The following is a 23,862-nucleotide window of genomic DNA, read 5'->3' on the forward strand; positions in this document are numbered from 1 at the left end:
TTTTCATTCTCCTAAGAGGGCAACTAAGTCATTTTTTAAAATTTTATTTATTTTTGGCTGTGTTTGGGTCCTTCTTGCTGTGTGTGGGCTTTCTCTAGTTGTGGCGAGGGGGGGCTACTCTTCCTTTTGGTGTGCGTGCTTCTCACTGGGTGGCTTCTCTTGATGCAGAGCACGGGCTCTAGGCACGTGGGCTTCAGTAGTTGTGGTGCACGGGCTTAGTTGCTCTGAGGCATGTGGGATCTTCCCGGGAACATGTGTCCCCTGCATTGGCAGGTGGGTTCTTACCCACTGTGCCACCAGGGAAGTCCCCAATTAAGTCATTTTTAATGTTTCCCAAGACATATTACTTTCCAGGTAGTATTCTTTATTGTTGCTGTTATTACTAGGAAAGTTTGGAAATGTGATGAATGTTTTGCTTAAGATTGATTTACTTGCTTTAAAGTCTTTTCAGTTTGTATTACCCTTAAGTGTATTTGCCAACTAATAATATTTCAAGTGCTGTTTATGGGTTTTTTTCTTTAGGAGTTTCCACACATGCTCTGTCATTTGATCCCCATCATCTCATCAGCTGGGTAAGGTAGGCAGCACTGTTTTATTCTTCAGGGTTTGCAGGTCAGCCTCTGGAGATCACGTAGCATGTGGATGTTCACGTGACCCACCAGTGGTAGAGCTGGACTTCGAACCCAGGTTTTCTGGCTCTGGACAGAATTTCATCCACTCTGTCACATCCTAAGTATAGGGTATTCTCTTTTCCCTGCCTTAGTGGTCTAATGTTTTGTTTCATGTGATAAATGCCTTCTCAAAGATGAAATAGCTTAAAATTTGGTGCAGAACAAGGACTATTGTGGATGATAAGCTTAGAAATCACCCGACATCCCCCAGAGACCATGATATGTCATAATAAGAGCAGAAAACTGGGGGAGAAGGCAATTGGAAAGACTATTATTTTATTCCCTATAAGCCTTCATAAAAATCCATTTTTACTATGTAAATTGAAAGAAACCAGAAGTCTATAAAGCCATCTGGTTGATTCAAGTCTTTTATAGCCTTTTCTTAAGAAAGATCAGAAAACGTCAAGATGATGTGAAGGTAAATCAGGATGGAGACTGTCCCTCAGCTCACCATTTTACTACCAAGCTTCCTGGCCTTCAAAGGAACAGCTCAACAGTTTTGAGAAGAAATATAAAGGTAACGGTGCACCTCCTTGAGCCATGATAGCCTAACAGATGGAGGGATGGCATCCCAGATGCTGAACAAGCCACATGGGGCAGATGCTCTCCCAGAACTGTGTCAAGTAAGCTTAATTAAAAGTGCCTTCTATTATTGTCTGTGGTGATTTGCTGAGGAAGAAGAAGAGGCAGTGACCTTATATTTAATCATGTCAGAGGCTCAACAGTAATTCTTGGGTTAGTAATGTGGTTAATAATTTCTTCAAGTTGGCAGCTCTATCCAGGGGACTGACTTCACCAGGCCTTAAAATCCACGTGCAGTGCCCTGGTTTCATTTGTTGGCAGCCGACTAAGCACCTTTCGAGCTGTCTTCAATTGAAACACAGACAGAGGAGTCTGAGGAAATCCTCACTCAGCCAAATCTAACCCGTATGAGAGGGCAAAGTTAATGAGAATCAGTCATGAGCCTTCGGCACGCAACGCCTCTGAAATGTTAAGTGATTTATAACCAGCATGGGCTGCAGAGTTTTCTTAGTCTCCCCTTTTCACGTTAAAAAAAAAAAAAAATTGCATCAACAAAATTTCCATTTCAACTAATAAAGGCAAAGAGAAAAACAAAGAACACATTAATTTTTAAGATGTAGGCAAGGTCCAGGAAGGATATAGGAGAATGAACATGTTAGATTTAAAAACTGGGGGGAACTGCGAGAATGAATGGATGTGCATACCAAAAAACACCACACAGGGCAGGGTAAAATGATTGACAGACAGAAGGATTAGCAAGGCACGTTGGGAGCACAAACATTGTGTGTTTCCATTTTCCTCCAGGTGCCTTTCTTTGTAGTGTAGTGCTGGGAAAGTCTCATGGTACAAAACCATCTTTGTGATGGTGCCTGACTTTTAACCAATGAGGTTGAGTTATAACTTCCTTTCTACAAGTGAGTTTCCTGGTGGGCATAATATTTTCCCCAAACTCACAGGTAATACACTAATATAGTCTTGAGAGGTTCAACCAATATAGACAAAGCTAAAGTCCTTCTTGATTACTCTCTCACACCTCATCATCTCTCCATTTGAATCACACGAAAGTTGTAATCACTATTTCAGTTTGATGTATATACTTCCAGATCTTTTTGTTTGCATTTACACAGACACACACATATACTCATAGATACACACGCACATACACACACAGACATGAAAAGAGAAATACCGAATTAAAAAAAAAATAAATGTGATGATGCTATGTTCATCTTCGATTTGCTTTTCTAACTGAATATCACTGTACCTGTCCCCATTGTCAGCATAAGCAAGTACATATCTAAAGTAGAGGTGGATGAGAATTTTTAATAAAGGAAAATTGCCAAAAAAATCCTTCCACCAGTAGTGTTTTGGCCTATACTTTTACCATGACATTATCAATCTTTTCAACCATTGACAATCTGATGGATTAAAAACACATGGATTTCATTGTTTCAGTTTGCATTTCCCTGGTGGTGTGGTAGACACTTAAAATAGTATTTAGTTTTCTTTTCTTATTTCCTCTGTAAGCCCAGAGTTATAGGAAGAATGTATGGGAATTCCAGGTGGATGGATTGGCTGAGGATGGTGGTTGGCTCTCATATTGTTTTTAATTTCTAATTTTATCAAATTGTAATTAGCTAGTACGACCTGTATGATTCCTGTTTTTTGGAATTTGATGAGATATGCTTCATGATCTAATTCTTGGTCAGTTTTTGTAACCGTTCCATGTGTGCTTAAAATAAACTATATTCTTCTTTATATACAAATCTCAGCATAAATCAGATTTGGTTAATTGTTTTATTAAAATCTTCTAATGGGACTTCCCTGGTGGTGCAGTGGTTAAGAATCTGCCTGCCAATGCAAGGGACACAGGTTTGAGCCCTGGCCCGGGAAGATCCCACATTCCGTGGAGCAACTAAGCCCGTACAGCACAACTACTGAGCCTGAGCTCTAGAGCCCGCAAGCCACAACTACTGAGCCCATGTGCCACAACTACTGAAGCCTGTACACCTAGAGCCTGTGCTCCACAACAAGAGGAGCCACGACAATGAGAAGCCTACACGCCACAACGAAGAGTAGTGCCCGCTCACCACAACTAGAGAAAGCCCACGCGCAGCAACAAAGACCCAACATAGCCAAAAGTAAATAAATAAATAAATAGATTAATTTTTAAAAATAAATAAAATAAAATCCTCTATCCTCACACATTGTCGGTCTTCTTGAACTGGCAATTCCTGGGAGAAGTATGACAAAAATGTTCTTCTGTGACATGAATTTTCCATTTTTCTTTGTATTTCTATTATTTGTTGCTTTAACTATTTCCGTGTTATGTTGCTAAGCTCGTAAAGGTTGGTGAATGTTTTACCTTCTTAGCAGCTATCTTTCATCAATGTGAAATATTCCTCTTTGTTCCTTTCAAATTTTTTGTGTTACATTGTATTTTTTCTGACATTTATATTCTTAACACTGCTTTCCTTTTATTAAGCCTTGCCTGGAACATCTTTATTTTCCAACTTACTGGATTCTTTTGAATAGATAAGCTTGCAGTGTCCCCATCTGTTAGATCTGTCTTTGATGTGATCATTTTGGACTGTAGTTTTCTCATCAACTTCATAATCCTACCTGCCTTCTGTTTTTCAGAGAGTCTTAATTATTCCTTATGCATACAATGACATACCTTGTTTTCTAGCACTACTATAAATTAAAATGCGTGTGTGTTTTCTATTATTTAAAGCAAGAAGAAGAGATGACGTTAAATGTTCTGGCTGCCATCTTGATCCAATCCTATGCTTTCCCTCACACCAGATTTCCTTCCCCACTGCCACTCCAAAACATTCCTTTCCTGTCCTTCCAGCAAGGTCTATCTGGATATTGGAGGTGCTGTGAGAGACATGCTTCAAAACAGAGTTTGAACATGTTTAATCAACATGCACCCATCGAAAAACTAACATGGTTTTCCACCTCTTTAGGAACTAAAAGTTGACTTCAACTTGAGTTCCACTGGCATGCATTATTCAGTAACAGCTTACACAGCTCTATGTTATCCTCTTCCCATCTCATTCCCAGAAAGGTCTGTTTAATAAACAGTCCATTTTTAGACAGCACTACTAATAACATCACAATATTGCTATTCTTCTGGATGATTTATTAGCAATACGTATATGCCAGTTTCTTGCATAGGAGAAACATGTTTAAAAGCTACTAACTAGACAATTGGTGAGGCATGGCACAAACTAACTGCACTATAACTCTTAGCAAATTTTTGGCCATTAAAAGTAGCATTTATTTATTTTTATTTATTTATTTTTTGCGGTACGCGGACCTCTCACTGTTGTGGCCTCTCCCGTTGCGGAGCACAGGCTCCGGACGCGCAGGCTCAGCGGCCATGGCTCACGGGTCCAGCCGCTCCCTGGCATGTGGGATCTTCCCGGACCGGGGCACGAACCCACGTCCCCTGCATCGGCAGGCGGACTCTCAACCACTGCGCCACCAGGGAAGCCCAAAAGTAGCATTTAGACTGTACTATTTTTAAAGTCAGGAAAAAAAAAAAAAAATCTCTCACAATTATTCATAAAGGACTTGTGCTTTGTTTCCTTTCTTATTTTATTTGAAACACTCTCACCTCATTTTCTATGCTTTATCTTTATACATCAAATAGAGAGTTTTTTCTCATTTATAGGTCATCAAATTCCAACCACAGGATTTCAGACTAAAAAGGGCTTTAGAGTTAACTAGGTTAGGCCCATCACATGATGTTGAAGAGCTTTTGTGACATGCTCAAGTTCGTATATTGACCTTGGGACAGAGCTGGCACTAGAATGTGGGTTGCCTGACTCCAGAACACTACACATAAATTTACATTTACAAAAGATTTTAAAAGTCCCATCTCATCTGCAAAGTACCAAGAAACTCCTAGGAAGAAACTCGATGGCATGAATAATCTCAGTTTTCATAGGAGGGAACATTGAGCAGGAAGGATGAATTAATGACTTGCTTAAAATAATCCACATCAGGAGTTGTCAGGGGGCCAACTTGAGGTCTTCGCCACGAGGCCTGGTCTCCATCTAACAGCCTCTCCATCTACTTAGCACACAACTCCACTTCCTAAAAGGACAGCGGTGCCTTCTCAAGGAACTATTTCATGGTTTAATCCCTAAAGGATACAAGGTATAGATTCATTTTTATTTTTTGGCCGTGCCACGCAGCATGCGGGATCTTACTTCCTCAACCAGGGATTGAAGCCATGCTCCCTGCAGTGGAAGCGTGGAATCTTAACTACTAGACCACCAGAGAAGTTTCTAGATTCATTTTTAAATTGTTAAAATATAAGTGTCTTTTTGGTTTGTGGTGATCTTAAAAAAACCCAACTAAGTCAGAACCAGGTAATCCATTGTAAATTGGAGACTGATTCACCTATAATCCTGGATAAAGTAAAAGGATGAATCACAATGTTGCTTTAAATTCCTTCCAGCTCTTTGTTTATTGTTTCCTCTTGAGTGGAATTCCATTTATTCATTAATCTAGCTCTGTTCCCAACAGCTTGGCATATAGTAGGGCCTCCAGTAAACATTTAGGACTAGGCATTTGTGCTCTGTATAGGATTTGCAGAGCCCTCTCTCTGCCTCTGCGTCATGAATAGTTCTTTAGACTCTAAGGAGTTGGCAAATTCTTTTAGACTCTTAAGAGTCCAAGAGTATGCAAACTATGGCTGGTGGACCAGCCACATGTTTTTATAAATATAAGTTTTATTTAAACACAGTCAGGCCCATTCATTTGTATGTTATCTGTGGCTGCTTTCCCTACAAGGGCAGAGCTCAATCAGAGTGACAGAGACCGTATGGCCTGCAAAGCCTAAAATATTTGCTATTTGGCCTTTTACAGAAAAAGTTTTCCAATCCTTGCATTTAAAATCTATTTGTTACCTTTTATGACTAACACGGGGTTGAGCCAGTGTCTAGCTAAACAACAAATGCCCTATGACAAATGTTCATAGATCAGCAAACTGCTGACCTAGTCATGGAAGTCTAGTTCAGTTACAGGCTTAGCTAATATGTACGTCAGCAAACATAAGTAATGATGTTTTATATTTGCGTGACACTTTATAGATTATGAAGTATTTCATGTATATCTCACTTGATATTTCCAATAACCCTAGAAAGTAGGCAGCAGGTATTACTTTTTCATGAGGTAACAGTTTCTGAGACATTGCATATCTCAGGGTTAAAAGGAACTCAGATTCAAGTGTTTTTATCTTTTAGCAGCTAAAATGATTACTTTATCTCTGGAAAATGCTGATTTAAAAAAAAAAAAGAAGGAGAAGTTATTAACATTTATCATCTTATGATGCACTGATTTGAAATAATATATTGGAAGATCACTTGCAATTAATTGTACTTTGTAATAACATGTCCTGTCTTCTTACTGTTGTATTTTTATGTCAATAAATTGGTAATAAAAATAATATAAACATGTAATCTGACGGTTTAAAAAGTCAAACTAAATAAGCCTAATTGAGTTATAAGTTAAAAATACAACCTTAAATTTTTGAAATGTTAGAACCTACAAGATAAGTCAGTTATCTGGCTTCCTCGAATTAGCAAAATTAAAAAACAACAAACACACAAATCCCCAAAACTCTTGGAGTAACAGAGAAAAATGTCAGGAAAAATATAAGTATATATGGGAAAATAGTGAAAGATTGACATAGTTCTCTCTTATGGGTCAAATCAAGTTGAGATAAATATTTCAGTGGTGTTTACAAACTTTAGATGACTGTTATGATATCCTTCTTACATCATACAAGAATTGATTTCTGTGTGATCAAACAACTTAGGAGGAATTTCTAGTTGACCAAAACATTGCTGCCTTGGAACAGCATAAAAAATTAGGGCAATAGAGTGTATGATTCTAACTGCATGGCATCTGGAAAAGGCAAAACTATGGAGACAGTAAAATATATGTAGTTGCCAGGGTTTGGGGGAAGAGTGGGATGAATAGGTGAAACACCGAGGGTTTTTAGGACAGTGAAACTATTCTGTATGATATTATAAAGACGGATACATGTCATTATACATTTGTCCAAACCCACAGAATATACAACACCAAGAGTGAACCCTGATGTAAACTATGAACTTTGGGTGCGGATGTGTCAATGCAGGCTCATCAGTTGTAAGGAATGTTCCACTCTGGTGGGGACATTGATAGTGGGAGAGACTATGCATATCTAGGGGTAGGGAATGTATAGGAATTTCTATATTTTCTTCTCAATTTTGCTGTAATCTGAAAAGTGCTCTAAAAAGTAAAGTCTATTTAAAAAATACTCAGTACAATGGACTAACAAAGGCCACAATTCTATGTCCTCCTCAGAAGCTTTATAAACGTGCATTAAAAAAATAAATTTTGGGGGCGTACCATGGCATGGATACAAGAAAAACAAAGGCCTAGAATCCTTTCAGAAGAACGGATCCAGAGCAAACTTACTTCGCACGCGGATTGAGTTTCCCATGAGCTTGACTCCTTCTCCTGAGGGAGAACCCCTCTTTGGAAAGCTTGGTCTCCCAGGCACGTCTGACACAATGAAGGCTCGAAGTCTGGCTCCCCTGGTGGCATGTACACCACTGAAGGGCCCGTGTACTTCAGACTGGGACTCTGATGCTTGTCCACACTGACCACCGGACTCTTGATCCATCTTCGTACCTGCAGTGTGCAAAAGAAAAGAAAAAATGCGTTTTACCTCCTTTGATGTCTAATGAGGCCTTGATGGGAAAGTGGGTGGGATGGACAGTCAGGAAAGGAGTCTCACAACTTCCCTACCTATCAAATCTTAACATAACCTGAATTGGTCAGTGCTGGCCACTCATTTTCCAGCACCTTGTGTTTTTTGGCTGGTCATTTCATTTCACTGAGTCTGTCTCCCCATCTGTAAGACTGGGGTAGGAATATTTCTGCCCAGGTTGTTATGCAGATTTTAAAGTATTTTTAAAAGTCCAAGTGTTTTGCCTGGCACATAATATTGAGTAGATGGTGCTTTTTTTTTTTTTTTTTTTCTGTGGTACGCGGGCCTCTCACTGTTGTGGCCTCTCCCGTTGCGGAGCACAGGCTCCGGACGCGCAGGCTCAGTGGCCATGGCTCACGGGCCCAGCTGCTCCGCGGCATGTGGGATCTTCCCGGACCAGGGCTAGAACCTGTGTCCCCTGCATTGGCAGGTGGATTCTTACCCACTGCGCCACCAGGGAAACCCTCATTTATAGATCTTAACACACTTGGCTGTCATCCTCTATCAAGGTAATAAATATGTTCTGCATAACGATTTCTTTCACATAGCAATAGCTCCTCAGAGCAGACACCCTAAGAAGACAGAGTGGCTTTTGGAATTCCTCATCCTTTCATGCCACTGAGTGGTGCTTATTTTACTTTACTCTTACTATCATGATTATGCTGACAGAATGATAGTTCACAAATGTCTAAGGTGAATTGTAACCAATTCACCTTAGAAAAAGAAGTAAAAGAAGTTGCTCCTGGCTAAGAAATTATCTCACTTTGTTTTTTTTTTTCTTAAAGTTTTAAAACTCACCACTTGTCTTGCTTGCATGTAGAATTCTTGTAAGGTAGAGAAAAAATGTAAAGGTATTCTAACATTAAAAGGATAACATTTATATAGCACTTTCAGTGTGAAAGACACTGTTCTAAGTGTTTAACATGCAACGTTTTTTTTTGGTTTAATCCTCAGAACAGTCTTACATGATAGGCACTATTACTAATCCCATTTTGCAGATGAGAAGACAGAGGCAGAGAGAAATGAATCAAGTTTCCCCAAGGCGCAATACTGGTGTCAAGCAAAGGCAGGATGCAGGCACTTTGAATCCACTGTCTAGTCCTTTACAAGCATGCAGTTTTAGCAAGTGTTGGAGTGATTTATGACTTGTCATCAAATGCTTGAAATTCATCCTAATTTAATATGTCTTTTCCATGCTCTTTGAAACTCCTGAGGATTCTTTTTATAGTTAACCAATTGGTGAAATTAGTGTATATTGAAAGGATGAAAAAATAAAATCACAGTACTGAATTTTAGTTAGTAATGCTGACAATTAGATTTTTTAAAAATATACTGAGAATAAACTAAAATTGCAATAGCATAAGAATGTTTAAGCAATTTGATGGAATATTATGCCATCACTAAAAATAAATATTGTGAAGACTCTGTGGCAACATGGAAAATGTTTAGAATGTAATTATACGAAAAAAAGCCAAATACAGAATTGCTCAATCACTATAATTGCAAATGTAAAAATATATGTACTATCTATAGACAAAGCAAGAAAGTAACAGGCAAAATAGAAACTTGCATTTCTTGTTAGGATCATGGATGTCTTAGTTCTCCCTCTTTTTACAGTGTCCTGTGCTTTAATTTTTTAAAGAATAATTTCTTTTAAAGTTTATAAGAATCTTAAGCAATTAAAATCATCATATTTCTTTCTTTGGTTACATACGTGTCTTTTACTTGCTTTGTGTATAGGTACTCTTCTCAATGTCATTTAAAATAATCTTTTTACGTTTACTATTCTGATGTTAACATTTGCGAGGGTTCCATCAGTATTTCTTGTACGCTGGGGCCCCATAAGCATGTTAGTAGCTGCATTCAAAGTGTTTGTTTGGGGCTTCCTGGTGGCGCAGTGGTTGAGAATCCGCCTGCCAATGCAGGCGACACGGGTTCGAGCCATGGTCCGGGAGAATCCCTCATCCCACATGCCGTGGAACAACTAAACCCGTGCGCCACAACTACTGAGCCTGTGCTCTAGAGCCCGCCAGTCACAACTACTGAGCCTGCGCGCCACGACTACTGAAGCCCATGTGCCTGGAGCCGGCGCTCCGCAGCAAGAGAAGCCTGTGCACCGTAATGAAGAGAAGCCCCCGCTCGCCACAGCTAGAGAAAGCCCGCGCGCAGCAACAAAGACCCAACTGAACCGAAAATAAATAAATAAATTTAAATAAAAGAATCACATAAGGAATTGTCATTTTATTTGATATCAGCTAAGAATTCCCAAAATAGTTCAGATGACTTTGAGCATAGGCTGTCAAACAATGCATAGATGCTTTCACAGAATTTGAGAGTTGAAAGAGACCCAAAGATGTTAGTAATTTGCCCAAAGTCACAATGAAAATTATTATGTGGGAAAAACTACACCTCTTAGTTTAAGCAAATCAGTCAACTAGTTTCTACTAGGGTATAAGCTGGCAAACTCAGTGTCTTCAGAGGCTGGCAAGAACAGGAAATGTGTAAAGCCCTATGACCAGGGTATAAAAATAGGGAGTGGTAGAGACTGCGGCAAACTAGGAGTGCATGCTTGCCAAGTGTTTTCACATTTAAATGAAAAAATGAACAAACAAACACATAAAACCCCCAAGCAAACAATGCTGGCCAAATAAAACCCTAGTCAAACATACCCTACACCTTCAAGAGTCACTGCTTGACCCTTGAAGTTATTCTAGCAAGTAGAATAAGTATGACGTAGAATTCTATGAAGTAGAAATAAAATGATTTGCTATCTTCTAACTTAAAAAAAATCCAATGCTTTCAACATTTTAACTTTCATTCACGTATTCATCACTTATTATTGAAGACCAGCTACGTGTCAGGCATAATCTAGGCATTGAGAATTCAGTTCATAAGTCAGATCCCCCAAAACCTGCCCTCGTGGAGCTCGACTTATGACTCAAGGAGTAAATTATTTATTTATTTAAATAAAGACTAAAGGGGGAGGTGAAGCAGAAGTGAGTGATCAGTCTCAGTGGAGGGTTCAGTTTTAATTTTATGAGATTTCGGGAGAAAGATTCAAGCTGAAGATATGCGTTGAAGACTTGAAACAAATAGCCATGTTCTACTGAGGTCTTCCAGGGGAAAAAACCCAGTGACTTGCCAAGATCTACTTGCGAAGTATGTGTCATATTTCTGGGGATTTGGTTATTCGAATCTATTATATTTCACGTAAACTTACTGAATAACATGACTTACTCAAGTCTCCTAAGAGTGAGTGTTTCGTGTTTTGTGTCTTCACACCTCCCACTGGAGGGCAGGGAGTGGGTGGCGTGACATTTCATTAGAAAGGTCCCTGATTCCAAATAACCTTCAACGAATTAACCCATTCTGATCCTTACAGACATGGGACTAGGATTCTCCCTCTCTTTCCACAGAAAAGGTCGTGAGGGAAATTTAGAAATATTCCATTTCTCCAGAAGCATCAGGGAGAAAGGAGAAAGGTGTTATAAAAATAGATATAGTGATACGTTTTGTGAAAGGACTGTGGCTGACATTCATCACCTGCGTTGTCTTGAACTGCTGTATCTCCTCTGGCTAAGTCCTCTTACTGGCTTCAGTCTGTCCCTTCCCCTCCTACTGCTTTGCACACTTCACTGCTTTGGAGCCTTCCAAGTGGTTTTTATTGGCCTGATTCATGACAGCGTTGACGATGTGTACTTAATCTTGAGAGAGTGGCTGGACGGGGAGTGAGTACAAGGGCTCTCCCTCTGGCCTTGGACTCCGGCAAGGTGCCCTCCAAAACTGCTGAGTGCAGGACCACTCCCTTGGCCCTGAGGGAATTCAAGCTACAACCGGCCTATTGTGGGAGTTGCTGACAGCGAGTGGCTTTGGGAGCCCCTCAGAGACCTGTCACAATGGCTCTCGGAAAACCGTAGCAGCTGCCTGTGTGAGAAAAATGAATGCCCGGATACAGGCTGTTGCCCTGGCTCCTGGGCCACCTGGGCCTGGTTTTATTCAGAGCCACACACTCTCGTTTGTGGAGAGCATTGTAAACAAACACGGACTGGGGTGAGACATCCTCTTCACCGCGAATAAATCAAAAACTCCCTCACTTGGGCTTTCTAGAAGCCTGTTCTCCAAACCGCATCAGACTTTTAAAGGAGGAATTACCTCTCCAGCCACAGGTCAAAGAGTAAAGCCTTTCTTTTAACCTCACAGCTACTCTTACTGAACAGTGTGTATGCAAAATATTAAGCCAATCTCTTTGCTAAATCAGTCTGCCCCGGTTTTTTTAATTTCTCTATTTGAATAGATTTGAAAAAAATCTCCAAAAGCAATAATCCCGCAGACTAGAAAATCACCAGATGTGATTAAAAAGATTGGCCAGCTTCGAGGGATTTTCCACTAGTGGTTTTCTTTTCCTATTAAATAATAGGAAACATGTATTACTCCTAATTTAATACGTTTAAGCTGATAATGATGTCCACTGATACAGAAAAATTATAGAGGGTTCAAGTACTTATCTGTGAATTCACAAGGCAGCACCTGCTGGTCTCATCACTCCTTTTGTTTTCTGGGAATGAAGAGCTGTCTCTTCCTTAAAATCCAAGTGAACTTGATGTTGGACACAACTTTGGCAATTTCCAGAGAGGCGTTTTTTATTATACAAAACTGACTTTGTTTATATGATGCCACTGTAACTTTCAATTCGGATATAGTCAAGCAAGCTTTCTAGTAAGATGATCTGAATAATTCAATTGATCATAAAGAGAGACCTCCACACCTATTCCTTTTTCCAGAGGGGTGCCTGCCAGCAGGCTGGTTTTGACATTAATGGAATTCAGGAGAAGGCTCCTGGAAGCAAGTTCCTCTTACCTTGGTGTCCGGGGCTGCTTCATAGCACGGTTCCTAAAATATAACAGTGCTACGATACAAGGTCAGTGATATTAATCTGATTTCTTCACTTTAGCTATTCGTGGTCATCATCTAACTTTCTTTTCTCTGAACATCTGCAGTGTGTATTGCTTAAGTAAAACCGTGGGACTTTGATGCTCACCGGCTGTTATGCTATGTCATCTCTCTAACTGGAACATAAGGGTGAGGATAGCATCTTAGGCTTTTTTTTTTAATTCCCCAGAGGCTAGCATTAGCCCTTACAAATAGTAGGCAATAAAAATAGGAATTGCTTGATTATTATTATTGTTATTATTTTTTTGTGTGGTATGCGGGCCTCTCACTGCTGTGGCCTCTCCCTTCGCGGAGCATAGGCTCCAGACGCGCAGGCCCAGCGGCCATGGCTCACGGGCCCAGCCGCTCTGCGGCATGTGGGATCTTCCCGGACCGGGGCACGAACCCGCGTCCCCTGCATCAGCAGGCGGACTCGCAACCACTGCGCCACCAGGGAAGCCCTGCTTGATTATTTTTGACAATAACTATATTTATTCATTTATAGATCTTTTTTTTTTTTTGGCTGCGTTTGGTCTTTGTTGCTGCATGCAAGCTTTCTCTAGTTGCGGCGAGCGGGGGCTACTCTTCCTTGCGGTGTGAGGGCTTCTCACTGCAGTGGCTTCTCTTGTTGTGGAGCACGGGCTCTAGGCATGCAGGCTTCAGTAGTTGTGGCACACCGGCTCAGTAGTTGTGGCACACGGGCTTAGTTGCTCTGCGGCATGTGGGATCTTCCCAGACCAGGGCTCAAACCCGTGTCTCCTGCATTGGCAGGCGGATTCTTACCCACTGCGCCACCAGGGAAGCCCTCATTTACAGTTCTTAACACACTTGGCTGTCATCCTCTATCAAGGTAATAAATATGTTCTGCATAACAATTTCTTTCACATAGCAATAGCTCCTCAGAGCAGACACCCTGAGAAGACAGAGTGACTTTTGGAATTCCCCATCCTTTCATGCCACTGCCCTTGGGATTTCCCCGTCCTTTCTTGTCAGCATTGGCCAAGGTAATTACATCCTGTTCAAGATTCTCAGGGTCTAACCCTGTGTTTCCCCAGGGCTCCTCTGGGGGATGGGGTGGTGAGGAGGGCTAGGGGGAAGAGGCAGGAATGAGAGGGTCCACATCTCTTCATCCTTTTCTACGCTGCTACCTACACCCTCAGCTACATCCCCTGTTACAGCTGCCAGCCCTCCGTGTTCTACCAGCATGAGGCAGTGAGGATTCAACACCAGACCCGGTTCTCGTAGTCAGTCCTGTAAATCCCCTTCTTTTTCCTCCTCGTTTACGTGCCCACCTCACCCCGTCTCCCCCCACAAAGCTTTAAACAGAAAAAGCTCAGAATTTACTGACATAAGTCTTTCTTTGGAAATGGAAGTAGAGTTTTTCTCAGTCCTTTAAGTTCTGGGACTGAGGCTTTTAGCTTGAATTCGTCTTTCCTGGATCTAGAAAATTTAAAAAAAGAAAAGAAAAAAAGAAAAAAGAGGAACAGCCCTTGGCAGGATGGGAACGGTGAGGACAACAGAAAAAGTTATGCTTAAAACCAAACATGTTCGATTTAATGGATTGCCTGGCATTCTGGAATCATGTACATTGGGCTTTTTTAGTGTTTAAATGGCCCTTTTAAAAAAAAAAATGAAAGGCTTCTTTTGTGCTGGGCACAAAGTAGGTATCAGTAAATATTTGTTGAGTGAATGGATGAATAAAATAATGGTGACAGTCAAAAAAAAAAAAAAGGAAAAAAGAGGAAGTAGGAGAGAATTCTTTCAGGTAATATCTCTTAGGGGGCAGTATGTACTATTTGCTTTTGGAATTGAAAAATAAGGCTCAGGGAAAATTGCAAGCCTGAGCTGATCCCCGGGAAAGAGCCTGTCTGGCCCGTCCACAGCTAATCCACCCACACACGCTTTGGAAGCTTCCTCTTCTGGCTCCTCCAATAATGCCCTGTTCCAGGAGCTTTAACTTCTTCTCTTTTGGCTACTGTCCCCTGGCGTATTCAACACATTGAAATATTTGAACTATCTCTAAAAAGCCAGCAAACTAACTGAACACATAACACCCCCTTTTCACCCACAAATTTCCTGGTTCCAGAAACCCTCTTTCACCACCACCCCAGCCCTTTTCCTTCTTAGCTAAGCTTCATGAAAACATGATCTCCATTGCTTCACCTCACATTTACTCCTCAGCCCATTGCAATTATCCATTAAACAAATATTATGGATCACCTAATATTTTCTGGGACTAAAGGGAAGAACATGACAAAAAGTCTCACTCCATTGAAACAAGTTTTTACTGAGATGTCAATAAACCTCATTTCCAAATCCAATGGACCCCTCTCAGTACTTAACCTGGCTTGCATGCTCGTTAAAGGTTTCAACAAAAGTTCAAAAAGTCTCTGCCTGGCATTATGCTGGGTGGTGAAGACACAAAGAAATAAAATTGCTCGAGTGACCCTTGAGTGAGGTTGCTTGCATTTCAGAGGAGAATGGGTTATCACATCATAGTAAGTGTTAATGTAGCAAATAGTTAAACGCATAAGCTCTAGAACCACACTGCTTGGCTGCAAAACCTAGCATCACTGCTTCAGCAACTGACTGAGCCTTCCCAGATCTCAGTTTCTACACTTGTAAAATAGAGATAATGATAATACCAACCTCATCAGGGTTTTATGAGGCCTGAATGAGACAATGCAAGTAAACTCAGCACTTGGCACTGGGTGAACACTTGGTTAATATTTGCTATTATAGTTATGGTTCTAAGCAGGAGAGAGTTTCATACAAAGTGCCATGGCAGAAAAAGTGGGAGGTATTTGGCCCATTTGGGAGAAATCAGGGAAGGCTTCCTGGAGGAAGTGATGGTTAAATTGAGGCTTAAAGGTTGAGTTAAAGGAAGCCAGGTGAATTGAAATGGGAAAGACACTTCCAGCAGAGAGGACGACAGGAAACAAATTACAGAGGCAAAAATCTGCATGTGATGTATAGAAACTAAGCCCATAGAGGATAGGCAAGAACTGAAGCTGGATAGAAAAGTTGGGTTGTGGGGTGATGAATGGTCACTGAAGTGTTTAAAGCAGGAGAGTGGGATGGTCAGATGTGTCTTTCAATGCAGTATGATGGATGGATTTAAGTTGATCAAGAACACAAGTAGCTAGATGAGTCAGGAGTCTTTGATTATAAAAGAAATGATAAGGGCCAAAAAAGAATAGCAGCAGTGGAGGTGGAAAGGAGGGATGAATCAGCAAATCTATCGATCCTGCAGCTCTCAAGTCTATATTCATTCGAGAATCACTGTTTTATTGTCTTTTATCTGGATTCTTAAAGCCAAGCCCTACATGGCCTTGACCCTTTAATCCATTCTCACTGAAACCACAGTATCTTTCCAAATGGAAAAGCTGATCTTGTCCCAGCTTTAAACTCTTCAGTGGTTTCCCATCAATGGTGGCAGTGGCTTTCAAATCTGTTTGGTAAGGATGGATGTGCTGTAAGAAAGTCCTGTGCAGGGAGTTCCCTGGTGGTCTAGTGGTTAGGATTCCAGGCTTTCATGGCCGTGGTCAGGGTTCAATCCCTGGCTGGGTAACTGAGGTCCTGCAAGCCACATGGTGCGGCCAGGAAAAAAAAAAAGTCCTGCACATATACACATTTATACACATTTGTAATAATACAGAGAGAGATAACAGGAAAAGTTGTCTACCTCCAACTTTATTCTTTTTTCATGAAATTGCACTGACATTTTCTATTCTAATCTATTCCTTTAAAATGCTTATTACAACCCACTAATTTGATTTCATGACCCACTAATAGCTGACACACAAATTGAAGAACACTCATCTAAATGGTAAAGTCTAGGGGAATTCCCTGGAAGTCCAGTGGTTAGGGCTCTGTGCTTCCACTACAGGGGGCCTGGGTTTGATCCCTGGTCAGGGAACTAAGATCCCGCATGCTCCGCGGCACGACCAAAAAAAAAAAAAAAAAAAAGTCTAAACTCATTGGCCTGGGATATTCCCCAAGGATCTGCATTCTCCTTTCCCACTGTGCCCCCAGTGGATCCAGAGCCTCCACTATATCGTTTAATTTTCAGTTGTCTTAAAGACTGGTCTCCTAAGTCTTTGATTGTGTACAAACTCTTCTCTCTGACCCACCTGTCCATCTGGGAACTCTTACTAAGTGTCACACACTAGGGACAGACTACCGTTGTCTGTCTTCTCACTACTCCTTGACCCATTAAGGTATTTATTTCTTCAAATGGGACCTCACATTCACTCTGATTTACTTGTCTATTTTCCCTATTATAATTTGAGTTTTGCAAGGAGGAAGACATTATTTTCTCTCATTTATTCCTTAAAGGGACATTTACAAAGTTTCTTTTGTGTGTTCCTTCTTCCTAGCCCATCCTCTCCCCACTTCCTGTCTGCCCTGACTTTGAGCTGAAGCTCCCAAGGAAAGAGGCTCACTATTATACCTCCTGAGCGCAGCTCCCAGCATATAGTAAGCAATAAAGAAATATTTGTTGATTGGCTTAAAGCCAGATATTATTCAAGGCACAGGGAATAAAAAATAAGAGGCAATTGTCCTTAAGAATCAACAAGGAAATCAACAGTTGTAAAACAGTGTTAAAGCTAGTTTGAGTTCATCTTTGGGAACAGCTAGGACAGGGCCATGACGGGGGTGGGTTTTGGATAGAGAGGATAGCGTGATGGGCTTGGCTGGAGCCGCCCTTGGGCGTGAACATGTATAGGGCAAGACAGAAAGCCAAAGAGGGAAGGGTGTCAGCTATCAAAGGGACTTGACCTCCTGAATGATGGAATGTTATCCTTCACTCCCAGGGAGGGAAAAACTTAAGGGTTTTAAAATTTCCAGTGATTAGACTTGCCGTACTCTGGATGAATTAGAACACGTCCAGGGGAAAGGCAGCCTAGACTAGAGGAACAAGCACTGGGTAGAGAGGGGGGTCTCGAGAAAGCACATCTTTTTCTTGTTTTTAATTTATTTATTTAATTTACTTATTTTTGGCTGCATTGGGTCTTTCTTGCTGTGTAAGGGCTTTCTCTAGCTGCCGGGAGCGAGACCTACTCTTCGCTGTGGTTCACGGGCTTCTCATTGCGGTGGCTTCTCTTGTCGCGGAGCACCGGCTCTAGGTGCGCAGGCTTCAGTAGTTGTGGAACACAGGCTCAGTAGTTGTGTCTCACGGGCTTAGTTGCTCCAGGGCATGTGGGGTCTTCCCAGACCAGGGCTCAAACCCGTGTCCGCTGCATTGGCAGGCGGATTCTCAACCACTGCACCACCAGGGAAACCCAAGAAAGAACATCTCCTACATGTGTTTCTAAACCTAGGGGAGGTTTTTTTTTTTTTTTTGCGGTACGCGGGCCTCTCACTGTTGTGGCCTCTCCCATTGCGGAGCACAGGCTCTGGACACGCAGGCTCAGCGGCCATGACTCACGGGCCCAGCTGCTCTGCGGCATGTGGGATCTTCCCGGACCGGGGCACGAACCCGTGTCCCCAGCGTCGGCAGGCGGACTCCCAACCACTGCGCCACCAGGGAAACCCCTAGGGGAGCTTTTTAAAAAATGAAGGTAAACCAGATTCTTTAAAAAAATTTTAAATTTTCCTTTCAAGCTCTGCGTGACTGGATGAAGGTCAGGGCAGACTGAATGAAGCATGAAAAGAGTGGGACCTTGGAGGTTAGGGGGTCAGGTAGGATGGGCAGACCCAGGAGCGGGCACTGGGAGGGGTTACCCTGAGTATAGTGCAAGTGGAAGCCTAAGCGCCACTTTGCAGCCCCTGTTGCAGCGCTACCTTATCATCCTTCAAAGACCATCTCCTTCCCTTCTTCCTCCCTCCTCCCCCCCGACCGAATCTAATATAATGTCAGAGGTTTATTATTTCACACAACTGCTAAATTCCTTAATAATCAAGGTATATTATGAATTTAATAGATTCTTATGGTTAAGGGTAGGGTCAGGTGTGACACATGAAAGGTTACTAAACAGCAAGTATAATATTGCTTTTATGTTATTCTGGGGTGAAACAGTTTACAAGTGATTTGGGTTTTCTCACAATTTAAAAAACATGTAAAATGTAAAAATGATTTTCTACAGACATGAATGAACTGGCTGATGAGAACTGGATTCTTGTTCCCGCTGTGCAACGACCTTGAGCAACTCACTTCACCTGTTTGAACTTCACTGCCCTTATGTGTGGAATGAAGGGCTCGGTGCTGGTAAACTCCACAGTCCCCTGCAGCCACGTCACAGATTCAAGGCTATTTCTTCACTGGGTTCTACTAAGATAATTTGGAACCCCCACTTCTACGGTGTGCTGTGCTCAGCACAGGTCTGCTGAATGAACAAATGATCAAATAACATTTGCTTTACCCACTACATTTTCTCCTTGCTTGCCAAGTCAGTTACATTCTTCCATAACTATGTATTACCTCCATTAGATAAATGGAAAAAAACCCACAAGGCTCTTAAAATAATCATATGGTATTAAAGGCAGTTGTTAGAAAACCCATTTAAATTGCAATGACGCAGACTGATGAAAGTCTCATTATTTGAACAGTGTACATTCCTTAATTAAATTGAAAGCTCTAAATGAAAGGGAAGATGATTTGCATCCAAAATGGGGGCTTATTACTACTCCCTGATTTTTTTTTTTTTTTTTTTTTTTTCGGTACGCGGGCCTCTCACTGTCGTGGCCTCTCCCGTTGCGGAGCACAGGTTCAGCGGCCCAGGCGCTCCGCAGCATGTGGGATCTTCCCGGACCGGGGCACGAACCCGTGTCCCCTGCATCGGCAGGCGGACTCTCAACCACTGCGTCACCAGGGAAGCCCCTTCCTGATGTTTTTGCTCCGTCCTCGAGGCTTCTTATAACAGAAGCTGCACAGTACAGTCAGTTTCAATTTTATGCAAAAACAGTTTTCCTCCAGATGATGCTTGTTCTGTATTGGTAATGGTTGCTATTTCAGTATTCTATTTTTTTCCCCTCACTTCATGTTTTATAAAGAAAATGGTAAGATTCAATTGTTGCCTGAAAACAAGAAGGAAGTCAAAGCTAATAAATAGATATTTATTAAGTCTCTACTATGTCCAAGAATTTTGAGGTACTAAAAATGTGGGAGATGGCAGAAGGAATTCAGAATGAATTGCAGATGTTTGAAAATCCTATGGAAACTGCTGAAATCGGAAAACTCACTATGACCTCAGAACAACTGAGCCAGAGGAAAATTACCATTACTATGAATCTGTGTAAGTGGAGAAGGAGAAAAAGATATTTTTCAGGACAGATGCAATTTGGGGATGTGAAAAAAAAAAACACTAATAATAATATTAAAACTAAAGAATTAGGGCTTCCCTGGTGTCGCAGTGGTTGCGAGTCCGCCTGCCAATGCAGGGGACACGGGTTCGTGACCCGGTCCGGGCGGATCCCACATGCCGCGGAGCGGCTGGGCCCGTGAGCCATGGCCGCTGAGCCTGCACATCCGGAGCCTGTGCTCCACAGCGGGAGAGGCCACAACAGTGAGCGGCCCACATACCGCAAAAAACAAACAAAAAAAACTAAAGAATTAGAATCAGAGAAAGAGCTTAGCAAGCAACATTATCCCTGGTGATCCTACGCCCTCCAGAAATGGTGCAATCTGCCAATGGACAGCAATACTGAGCCGTATGAACTGACTCGTTAAAGGAAACATGAGTAAATGAAAACGGAGTATGTAATCCAGAAATACATATTTAATGCAATACTTTAATATGGTCCTCATTAAACCCCAAAAGGATATAGCAAACCTTTCAGCTTTATGGGGAGGGCTTCATACATAACATTCAGGTAAAGGCAATTGTAAGAACTTATGTCTCTGGCCATGGTGATCGGTCCAAGAGTTGGCCTGCGACCCAAATCAGAACTAATCAGAATCCTTCTCTGCAATCTTTTCATACTGAAGCTGAGAGGTAGAGTTTTCTTCTTTCTGGATTGCAGACCCTAGGGATGTGTCCCGAGGAAATACCAGCAGCCTCTCTCTTGTCATGTGGAAAAGGCTGAGATAATAATCTACCTAGTGAGAGGCAGAACTGAAAGGCAGAGGCATATCATACCCAGATTCCAAAAAAAGTAAGCATTTTTTAATGTGGACCATATTGGTGTAATTAGATGCAAGGAATACAATTCTCAGGAAAAGAAAGTTGCTTTTAGGTAGACATAATTCAACATATTTCACCCGTTGAACAGCAGGGGCACGGAGCACAGACATTGTCTGTAGGACCCAGGCAGGATCGCTTAGGGCTCCTACTGTCCCAATTTCATGCCTCTGCTTATTAGATTGTGGAGAGTTCTTGAAGAGTCCTTTGGGACAGGCAGGAAGAGCTAGGTTGGTTGGAGGGAGGGGACACTCAGAAAGTTCTGGACAGTGACTATTTACTAACCCTTATAGAAATATTTCAACATTTCAAAGTCAGTATGGCTTACCATGCATGTCAACTGAACATCCGCCCTTGTTTGGGAAAAGAGGAAATGGAATTGTGGTTATTCTCTGTGGAAATGACAGAGTAGACTGTGTGATGAAGGTTGTACGTAGCATAAAAGCTGTCCAATTGCTTGAACTCAAATTGTTCTTATAGTTTGGGTTTTATGGTCTTCTTTTACATTCCAAATTGATAATGGCCAAAATTTCATTTCTTTCCACAATCCAGCTGTCCCTGAGCCCTCCACCAAGTGCCAGAAGATAGTAAAAAGCATTAAAAATGTCTTTTGTTCATGTCCAAGGTTAAATAAGACGAGTACTTACATTTCATAAAGAAATATAGGGCAAATATTCTGAGCATAAGGGAAACTAATCCTAACCAATCAAAAAAATAGGAAAGAATTTCCCAAAAACATGAAATAAAATGTGAAAAAAATGGATTTTGGTGGGTACTTTGGCTAATAAATCCACTAAAACAAAACAAAACAAAAATGTAGAGTATATGAAAACAAGGCATTTGAATTCCAGGCCTGTCTCTAGTGAACTGAGTATTAAGGAAACACTATTGATTGCAATAAGAGCTGTGGTCAGCAGACAACGAGCTCAACAGTACATTTTCTTTCCTCAGTCCCATAGGGAATGTTCTTTAGGAACCCAAGAGTCACAGGTTAAGCGGTGATTAAACACCATCACAGCAGCCTACTCATTTCCCTTTCTCCTTCGCCCCCTTCCAATCCACCCTGTACTTCCCTACTAGAGCCATCTTCCCAAAACATAGTTTTGATTATATTACCTCCTTGCTTAGTACCTTCAATGACTTTTTATTTTCTGCTGAATAAGGGCCAAGCCAGTTTGTTTAGCATTTACCTGGAATCTCTCCACGCTCTGGCCCTGACACTATTTACCATCCAATTCCCCATGATTCACCTGCTTTTGTGCCATACACCAGCCAAAACAGATTATTTGTTTTTTTCCTAACAAATCCTTCAATTTTTTGATCATTGAGTTTCTGTATTCTTATGTGTTCTTGTCAACAGGAGTGACTTTTATTCTTCATCTCATCTCAGTTTTGCTGGGTCAAATCTTAGCCAAACTTGAAAACCTGGCTCTAAAAGCATCTTCATGAAGGCTTATTACAACTTCATGAAGTATCTTCCTCCTTGAACCCCCCATTTTTACTCCAAACTTCTCATGTGAATCCATCATATTGTATAGCACCGTGATTGATGCACTCTTTAAAGATTCCAACTAGGATTTATTTTCATGGATAATTACCATGAGGTATATTCCCCTCCTGGGATTATGAGAAATGTAGAATTTTTTGCCATAATGTCATGCTAGAAGGGTTAGGAGAAAATAATTCATCATGTGTATATGAAATTGGAGGACTTCATTTATACTCTGAGAATTCCCCTGAGGGTTCAGTCTGTAAGACTAATTTCTTTGCCAATACTTTTGCTATTCCTTTTCCTAAGGGACTGTATGAGACCTTGAGGGCTACTATAAAATTTCTAACATGTCCTTAGACCAATGATTTCCACTGATTTTGACATTTATTTGACTTGGATAGCGGTCAATGATTTACTTAAAATTTCATCACCAAGTGCTTTTCACCTTTCTATGCATGGGTATTAATTTTGCTTCTCTGATTCTATCAAGCTTTATATTTTTACTTATCACTTTCTTGAAAAAACACTGGTCTCGCTATAGCCATTCCCCACCTAGTCATTTTCCCTTGGAAACATACAAGGGCCAACATGAGAAGGTTTGGGGTAGGAGTGCCTGACTCATTTTACAAGGAATCCTCAACTCTGTTCTTCATCATTTTCCTCTCCTGGGTGAAGAATTTCTCCCAGTCTCATTTAATCTTCCAGTGGCCTTTCTCTGTAGAAGGGTACCTCTACCCTGTAGAGGATACTTCCTATTATCATTTTATTACTTATATCTTGTTCATGACTGTCTTGAGGGCACACAGAAATTCCTAAGTATTTGTAGATGAACAGATGGGTAAAGGAATAAATATTTAACTTCTTAATTTGTGTCCTTACTAGATGGTAATTTTTTTTTTTTTCTTTTGTAATACGCGGGCCTCTCACTGTTGTGGCCTCTCCCATAGCGGAGCACAGGCTCTGGACGCGCAGGCTCAGCGGCCATGGCTCATGGGCCCAGCCGCTCCGCGACATGTGGGATCTTCCTGGACTGGGGCACAAACCCATGTCCCCTGCATCGGCAGGCGGACTCTCAACCACTGCGCCACTAGGGAAGCCCCAAGATGGTAAATTTTTTAAGGATAAAGTTTTCACCTTAGACATCTTTGTGTCACTTGTCACTCCAGGCAGTGTCTTGCATGGATCAAGTTCAGCAAATATTTGCTTTATTAGTTGCTAAGTAACTACCTGTCACCCCATGGGGCCTGAATGGAGTAGCAGACCCAATCTTTGGAAATTTCACGGTCTTATTCTCTGTTCCAGCTTCCTTGAATCTAGACCATAACCATAATTTTAAGGTCCTGATCCAAA

General features: G+C 41.4%; 1 protein-coding gene across 1 annotated transcript in view; it reads right to left on the reverse strand.

Annotated features, from left to right (window-relative positions):
- The window catches only part of SGK1 (serum/glucocorticoid regulated kinase 1), a 110,825-nt gene that overhangs the window by 57,652 nt on the left and 29,311 nt on the right, over positions 1–23,862 (reverse strand). Inside the window, exon 2 of the mRNA XM_079938845.1 lies at positions 7,674–7,889. Within this exon, the coding sequence (XP_079794971.1) occupies positions 7,674–7,889 (216 nt within the window). The remainder of the gene's footprint in view (positions 1–7,673; positions 7,890–23,862) is intronic.

Source organism: Stenella coeruleoalba (assembly GCF_951394435.1).
Source record: "Stenella coeruleoalba genome assembly, chromosome: 12".
Lineage (NCBI taxonomy): Eukaryota > Metazoa > Chordata > Mammalia > Artiodactyla > Delphinidae > Stenella > Stenella coeruleoalba.